This window comes from Plectropomus leopardus, chromosome 12 (assembly GCF_026936395.1).
Source record: "Plectropomus leopardus strain MGB_pleo_1.0 chromosome 12, ASM2693639v1, whole genome shotgun sequence".
Taxonomy (NCBI): Eukaryota; Metazoa; Chordata; class Actinopteri; order Perciformes; family Serranidae; genus Plectropomus; species Plectropomus leopardus.
Genome location: NC_142187.1, coordinates 16,805,424 through 16,814,471, shown reverse-complemented (window position 1 = coordinate 16,814,471; position 9,048 = coordinate 16,805,424). Strand labels below are relative to the sequence as shown.

General features: G+C 39.4%; 1 protein-coding gene across 1 annotated transcript; it reads right to left on the bottom strand.

Moving 5' to 3' along the window:
* Positions 1 to 1,590: 1,590 nt before the first annotated feature.
* rbp1.1 (retinol binding protein 1, cellular, tandem duplicate 1) lies at positions 1,591 to 7,268 on the bottom strand. Its single transcript, XM_042497972.2, has 4 exons — positions 7,098 to 7,268; positions 6,455 to 6,633; positions 5,047 to 5,148; positions 1,591 to 3,055 (listed from the first exon to the last, which is right to left on the bottom strand). Exons 1-4 carry the CDS (start codon positions 7,168 to 7,170, stop codon positions 3,005 to 3,007), a joined length of 405 nt encoding a protein of 134 aa, XP_042353906.1. The 5' UTR covers positions 7,171 to 7,268; the 3' UTR covers positions 1,591 to 3,004.
* Positions 7,269 to 9,048: the final 1,780 nt, after the last annotated feature.

Genomic DNA, 9,048 nt, shown 5'->3' with positions numbered 1-9,048 from the left:
TATGAGTCAGGGGGCACGAGGGCAGAGAACTATTGATAAGTGAGTTTATAGCTTGAAGGGGATTGGCAGGGGCAGTTGTTTGGGAGGGGGAGGGGGAAGACTCACCCGTTTCTTTCAGTCTTTGTGTGGTCAATGGTGGAGGTTGTGAAGGACATATGCCACACACACACACACACACACACACACACACACTCACACATGCATGCAGTGATGGCCATTGTACAATGTACAGACAGGAGAAGCTATTTTGTAACATCTGCCAACAGTGTGTTCTCTCTATTTGTTCTTTTTCTGTGGAAAGTTCACATGGTAATCAAGAAAACCCGAACTTTGAGCATGGAGGTTACTTAGGTTCAACTGGTATTCCTGTAAAAAGAAAAAATCAGCACTTGTGACTAATTTTGGAATTATCTATAAATGTATCCATCCATCCATCCATCTATCTGGCTATCTTTTCTCCAAAAAGTCCAATTATGTTGTTTGACATGACCAGTGTTTACTCATTCTCAAATATTGTTAATTCCTAAAGTTTACAGGAATTGTATGCAACATTCAGCACATATCTGTGATTCAGAGTCAGAGCAAGGGTTGTCTGCACATGATTCTCAACATGGAGGTAACTGATTCAGCGGCTAGAAACTAACAGTGCTAAAAACAGCAACAGTGCAGAGTTATGGTGGTGTTAACCTGGGGGAAACTAGAGGATGGGGGCTATGCTTTTGCAATCACGCTGTGACCATTATTAGCAGTAACTGCCTGAAATTGCCTTATAAACACAGTGCAGAGTAACAGCAATTGGCTAGCAGTAGGAGAGACAAACAGGGATTCATGCACTAACATGCATATGCAACCTGATCATTTACCACAAAAAACAGACAAACTTGGATTGCAACACATCAAGAAGTAGCATGACTTGACCCTCTGCTCAGGATGTAATTACTCTACATTATCTTTACATAGCAGATTGTTATTTGCTGCTATTTTAATGTTCTAAATGTTATAACCATTCACATTTTCATCATAAAAACAGCAATTTCTGTTTCTATTTATATAGCTATAGCAATATAGCAATGAGTCTAAATTGTCTTACACTCATTAGATACCTTTCTATATTGTGCTGTGCATTGTCAGTGGCGGAGTCTGCCGTTCTCAGGCTGGATGCAAATGATGTGTGTTTGCACAAGAAATTTAAAGGAAACTGCAAGGTTTAATAAATAGGATTGACATATGGCTCCTTTCTAATAGAGCTCTGGGGCTTGTCTTATTAAATTGTGCTAAGCATTACTGCCAGTGACCACAGGTGTTGCTAATTAAACCAAGAATAATATCTAATATCTATCTTCAGGATTATAGCTTTAAAGGCCTGGTGTGTAGGATTTAGTGGCATCTAGTGGTGAGGTTGCAGCTTGCAACCAACTGAAACTTCACCCATGTGCCAAGCATGAAGGAGAACTACAGTGAAAACACAGATGGCCCTACCTACAGTCAGTGTTTGGTTTGTCTTTTCTTTGCTACTGTAGAATCAATAAAGCAGGCCACATGGGCAAGGACCTGCTCCATAAGTAAGGAATGATGTTAGACAGGGTGTCCATTATAAGTTTTTAATGGCTTACATGGAGGTATGAACCATCTGACATGCATCCACATGTCATTCTGCACAGTTAAGGTCAAACACACAAGTGAGATAACATTAAGTAAAACCTATTTTATGAAAGCACAGGCACTAAAAGTAAACAATGGCTAAAAATCCTCTCCTGTACTGAGCTGCTCGCCTGTTGATTGCTGATAAAAATAATAGCTGAGTTACTGACTTCCCGTCAGACCACCCCTGCACTTAGCAGAAACGTTTTATTGAGAATAAATGCAAATGCAGATTTCACCCTGGCGCCAGACACCGTTTCGACCCCTCTCTGAGACCATAATTTTTTTGAGCCAGCCAAAGCAAGAGCAGGGAGAGATCAATAACAAACCCCCTGGGGAACCATAAATAAACAGAGCTCCGCAGGTAGACGCAGGGGTGGTGGCAGGCCGTGCATGCACAAGAAGCGGCAGAGGGCTGAACAGCAGGGCGAGCAGCAGCAGCAGCAGCAGCAGCAAAGAATGAGCAAGTGAGTTGGACAGTTTGTATAGACAGCCCAATTGGTGATGGCATTGCACAAAGTGAGCTGACAGATTAGCTGATTCAGAGCACAGCGTGGTTCAAGTTGGCCGAAGCTCTGCAAGCTTCACTTCACTCCCTGAAATTCTCAAGTAGAGGCCTTCAGATTCTCACACATTTCTGGAAAGGCATTTTGAAAGGAGCTTCAAACAGCTGATCTTTTGACCCGTGAAACTCCAATCATTTAAAATGGTTTGTCATCATTTCCTTTTCCAACAAGTCTGTTTAGCAAAGGAAATTACAGGTTTAAACACTCAGAAAAAGACAAATGACATTATTGAGTGTTGCTTACTTTATTGATTGATTCATTTCACTATCACTGGCACATTCACAAAGGAACTGAGAGGGATAAATACACACATTATATCTGATATACAGTCTGGACACTAAGCATCAGTACCAAGGAAGTTTACAGCCCTCAAAAATTTCCATCCACAGCAATCATTCAGAAAATTAAAATAGGATACTCTCTTGTCTTTACTGCCTGCCTTTACTTTCCCACTGCTCATTCTGTTGCATTTCGTATGCATGCCTCCAACTCATTTAAACTTGTTACTTAAAAGAGCACCGACCCTGAGACAGATATTCAGTATTGCATGTTGTGATACTACATGGTGCACACTGCCTCGGACCTTTGGATTGACAAAGTAAGGCAACAGTTTTAATGAAATATAAATGTGTGTTTTGTGAAAATAATATGCACAACAGGAAAGATGGGTGGATGGACATATAGAGAGATGTATGAAAAGACCAAAGGGAAGTGGGATGGTACATCTGAGGCATGGGATGTGCCTGTCGTCGAGCCGATGTCAGCCGGGAGCGCTGTGTCGTTCAGTAAGGGCCATCTTAAGTCTTCTTGAAGACCTGCTTGGAAACAGCTCCTGCAGCTCTCAGCTCCTGCAGAGAATAAAAGAACATTTTGACTTTCGCCATGTTTCTACAGCAGTTAAAAAATGACAAACCAAACACTGGCTCCAGATAGAGTCGATCATGTTTTTTCTTTTTCTTTGGCAACTGTAGTTAACAGCCCCTACATGTCGAGAGTTTTGGAAAAGTACTGTTTTTTTGTTTTTTTTGTTGTTGAAATTGCTTGATTACGTTTTTTTTACCAGTTTTATTTATCCTGGTCTATTTGTTTCAGAAAGGAGACATCTACAGATAATGTGATTTCTGCTGAAAACCTGTGGTAGTCAGATCAATCTGCAATCCTCATCTATTTTTACTAGATGACATTAAATCCCCCCAGATCTTACACACTGGACCTTTAACTAGACTCAGGATATAGTTTTGACCAACAGGAATGGCCAGGAGGAGGATGACAGATCCTAAACCCTACTGTCTTCTCTGAATCATACAATTACAGACAAAAGAAATGTCTGACTTAGCAACACTAACTTTGGGTGGGAGGAGCAGAGGATGGTTCAGTTACTAGTAAAGGATGTATGACCTTTGAATGTGCAATGTTTTGAATAATCTAAGGTACTTGCAGTGGTTCCCAACATTTTTCATTAAGGGACCCGTTTTCTATTATTGAGTAAACTGATAAATGCTAACTAAGTGATATATTTTATGGTTACCTCATATTATATTAAATGCAACAACTATTAGAGCAACTAATAAACTGTATAATTAACCCAAATAGTGAACACAATAACATCTATGATATTGTGATATTTTTGGAACTTTTGATACATCTCCCTGTCTGTATTGTTTTGTTTTTTTTTAACTATCATACATACTGATGACAAAGTCAGGCTTTTCTTTTCCATAAAGCTTGGCCGTTGTTCTCTTAGGTCTTTGGTTATTTATCTGCGAATTTTTTCAATGAAGAACAATGTTGTTGATTAGACAGTGAAGGCGCTGTGAATATAGTTTGTGTTCAGATCTTCACTGTGCCCTTATCCTGTGATATTTATTTGAAGGGTTATAATTTCAATAATAGTCTAAACTTTAAAAAATGTTTTAGTTTTCTTCGCATAAATGAATAAAAATATTGAGATATAAGCCCACTGTTTATACTTAAAAACAAATTCTTACACCCTTTTATCAAGGAAGCCTCACAACCAAGTGAAGCTTTGGCGACCTCTAGTGGGGTTGGGACCCCCACATTGGGTACCATATCTCTGAGGGAGAGGAACAGTTTTCCAATATTCCTTCTTGCATCCACATTGCAAAATAATTTCTGCCACCAGAGGCCACTGTTGCTCCACGCTCTAACCCTCCTCCAGCTCTTGGGAACTTCTAACTAATAACTAATTTCATGGCCGCTGATTGAAAACATCTGTTGGCATCACTTAAACCAAATAATTTGGCAGATTGTTTTTGCTTATCTTTGATAGCAGTAATCACACAGAGGGAAATCTGATAATGCTGAGCTAATGAAAATGGTAATGTGCTAGTCATTACTTTAAAGTCTTTTCAGATGCTAATGGTTTCATTACAGGCCACACTGGGCCGCACTTTGAATTTCACAGAGTAGAAAAAAAGTTATTGAAGTTATAACAGAAATTAGCTTGGAAGAGTCAAGATAATAACATGGCAGTGGCTGATGTTGATATGTGCTGGATCACAGTTCATGGTGACAGAAAGAAATGCTAAATAAATGAGACGCACTTGAGATTCAAGGCTGTTTTTTCCCCCGAAAACAGCATTTTTAGAGCTAGTTCCCTTATGCAGAAAAAAATATGATTTCCCTGGCAGTAAATGAGTTACACATGCACCTCACACAGTATAATGTTACTACTGCTGAAGCCAGTGGCCCTATTCTTGGGAATCACACGTAAAAATATATGCACCTCGCATACAGTGCTGAGAGGCATTTTGGATTTGGATTTAAGTGTTCGAATTGCATACATTAATATTCATGGCAGGAGCTGATGTTTTCTTACCAGATGAAGCTCATCACCTTCCACCCAGTGGGTCCAGCCTCTTCCTTCAATCTCTCCTTTCTGCACACACACCAGCTTGTCTCCCTCCCAGGTGATGGTGGTCTGCAAGAGGTCACAAGTCGAGGAGAAAATGGGATTATAATACATGATGCACAGATGGAGGTCTTGAATTGTGGATGCATGAACATATAGATTTATATATTTATATGCTGAGCGAGAGGCTCAGTCTTCCTGCGCCCCTATTAAAAATAATTACTCTGATAAAATCTGCACATACAGACGCACGTGACCCTTTTCTCTCATCCAAACAGCTTACAGCTTATCTGTAATCAGCCTATCAGCATACCAAAAAAAAAGCTTTTTCAAGAGGGACCACAGATAATCTTTGATCCTATTCAGTATTCAGGGACACAATCTGATTAAAAGAATGTGAGTCTTATTTCGCTGCCTTACACTTCTTCTTGTGCAGTATCTGACACTGGTCTTCGTTACATCAATTCATCGACACAAGCATGAAAAGTTTGAGGGAAGTTTTGTAAGTAGAAAGTGTAAAGTTTTGTATAAAATTTCACACCATATGCTCATTATAGTCTGGAGGGATGCTGCAGAGAAAAGTCAGTTTATAGGATTTGCACTTATGGGAGATTGGGAAGGTTTAACAGGTTTTGCAAAAGTTTAAAACAGTAATGCAACATGTGTACGGTCATTAAAATCCCATATTGTAAAAAGTCACATTTCCATGTCTTTTTCTTTTATTATCAAGCAGGTATAAGTGCTGTGAAGGTATTAAACATTCAATCCAAAGAAAAAAGCACACAGTCTGCAATCAGGAACTGTGCCTTTAAAGGAGCTGCCAGGATTTCTGCGAAGTTGTCATGTCACAACAATACTATATGAAGAGCTCCAGCAGTACTTATAGTTTAGAGAACAACTTTATTAATGAAGTATATAAAGTTGTGCTCAAAAATGTTGCTGGAGCTCTTTGACCTCTCCAAGACATTCTTCATTCATGCACCTCAGAAGTTGATGAAATTGTCCTCGAAACCCCCACTCTGCTTCTACAACAATACTATATGAAAGTAGAAACTGCTGTTTTAATGTCATTACAGTCATTCCACAGCTGCAGTGATGGTGCAGAGACACCAAGAGTGCACATTTAGCAGCACATAAACCGAGCAGACTGGATTTTTTAGGGGGGGGGGCTCAAAGGAACAGGTGCTAAAAGGGAGCGTTTCAGACAGACAGTGATACCAGTTATATTCACGCAGACAGTATGAGGAAAATAAGGTCTTTTTTTAACCTTAGAGCATGAAACATGTTTTTTGTAGAAACCCCAAATACTGATAATAATGAACTTGAAAATGAGTGCCATATGGGACCTTTAAGATGAAATGCTCCGAATGCTCACCATGCATTTCCTGTCGTCCACTCCAGACAGATCCTCCTCAAACTCTTTCCCCACATAGAAGTCCATGTTGTAGTTTTTGAAGGTGCTGAGGGTTTTAATGATTATGTGGTCCCCCTCATGGGTGATGTCCTTGTCAGGCTTCAACAAAGTGGCAATTTTCCTGATGGCAACGTTTACATCTGCAACCGGTTGATCAGGGAAAGTAGAAAATTAATGAGAGAGAGGAGAGGCAGGGCATTTTCTTGCAGTAGACACACACATGTATGAACATTTTTTATAAACGGTTAGATACAGCAGACATTTTTCTATCCAGCTGTTTACTTTGAGGTAAAATGGAAATTTTCTATTGAGTTTAACTTTTTAAAATGGCTAGTATTCCTGGCAATAATATATAGTTATTACCTAAAACTAATGGTATCGAAAAAAAGTATCACAACAACTTTGTATTTCTCTCATTACTGTACTGCTACAATGTGAGATATAAAACTAAAATGATAGCTTGCTCTCCTAAAGTAAAAATATATGGATAGTCTACAAAGCAACAACATTGCTATAAAGAGCTCTGATGATGATATGTTTGCTCAGTGCTTTCATCTTTACCAGGCCTGTCCTCCACTCTCCCCTTCTACAAATACAAACTCACCAAGAGCCTTGAGGTACTCCTCGAAGTTATCATTGGAAATCATTTTCCAATATCCGTTCAAGTCAACTGGCATGTTGGCTGTTGCTCTGCTGCTTTCCTTACTCCCAGTGAATGATGAAGAGGTCCGCTGTGGATGGCTACTTGTGACCGAGTGCAGAACCTGCTGTCAAAAGCCTCAATTTGAACCAAACTCACTTTAATCCGATTACCTCCCACTTCCCTCCCTCGGTTGGCACCACGTAACCCCTCAATCCTCCCCACGCTTTCCCTACATATTGTATGCGGCATGCATACATAATGTAGAGTACACTTGTGTGCTTTATGTTGGGTAGTGCTTACTCCGCCTGCGTGGGATTAGGATGAATACACTTTCTTTATTAACTGACACAAGCACACTTCTATGGAGTTCCACGTGTGGCAGATTTGGCCTGCTTCTGTTGTATAAGATGAGGTTTTAATGATGATGCAGGGCCATCAACAATCAGCGTAATGGAGTGAAATCCCACAAAGATCTATCAAAACACAGATCAGTGTGTGAATGTGTCTGAGTGGAGCACACAGTGTGGATGATATGCTCACTACAAAAGAAGAATCACCTGATCTTAAAATGATCCGACTGAAACAATTAAATGCAGCACAATAGGACTGTCATATCTTTTGTTTCGCCTAAATAACTCAATTAATTTGATAATCTCTCTTTTGGGCCAGCTGCAGCAAACCCACTGTCTAAATCCTTTACTGACTGGGACACAGACAAAGACACACATACACACAGAAACACACACCGTCTTTCAAAGGATGCCAGTCAGTATCAGTCACAGTGGCGCTTTCAGCCATTGGCCTCAGTGAGAGAACACCTCCTGTAGCTGAGCAACTGTCAGGATTACTTTAAATCCTTTGGTGGAAAAAAATACAGGCTCGCAGATACAGTGTGTGGATGATAATGGGGAAACTGAATAGATCCGCAATGAATTGCTATTGGGAAGCTTCTGCAGAGAAGAGACACCAATGAGCATCTTCGTATTAGAGAATTTTTAAAACAGGATTTGGTTTAGATTCCTAGAGTTTAGAACGCACATATGGGACGTTGGATAACGTTGTAATTTAGATGCACATCATTTAATATATATAATATATACACACATACACCCGTGGTTGTATTTTAAAGGGTGATGTTTTTTTTAAAAAATGAATACATACATAAAAGTTTCAGTATTTTCCACCAGAATGACACATCTGAACAGCATTTAGACTACCGATGTCAAATTCAGTTTAGGTGAAGTGTTCATTTTGATCTCAAGTGGGCCAGACCCAAAGGAAGGATTACAAGACAATGGGTCGCTGCTGCTGGTCACAAACATGCAGAAGGCCCCACCAACACTACTACACAGACTTTATAGTGTGTTTAGCCTCTTTTTTTGTTTTGTTTTGCATCTCTTAGGAGTTGTTACGCATCTCATGTTGTTTTTGTGTTGTGAGTCTCTTTGTGTGTCTTTGTAGTTGTTTTGTGTCTGTTGTGGTCATTTTTTTTGTCTTTGTGGCTGTTTTCCTCGTCTTTTGAGATGTTTTACCTATCTATGTGGTCCTTTTGTATCTCTTAGTTTTAAATTTTCATTTTAAATCTCTGTCATCATTTTGTGTCTCTTTGTAAACATATTGTTATCGCTTTGTAGTCACTTTGCATCTCTTGGTAGTAATTTTGTGTATCATTGTGTTTGTTTTACCTCTTTTAAATGTGAGTCTTTTGGGGTCACTTTGCAGATATTTTGCATCTCTGTAGATGTTTTGCATCTCTGATGTCTTTTGGTGTCTCTTTGTAGTCATTTAATGTTTGTTTGGGGTCATTTTGAGTCTCTTTGTAGTCACATTGTATATCCTCCTTTTCATATCTTAGTACTTTTTGCATCTCTTTATGGTTGTTCTATCTCTTTTAATGGTTTAATGGTCTTGT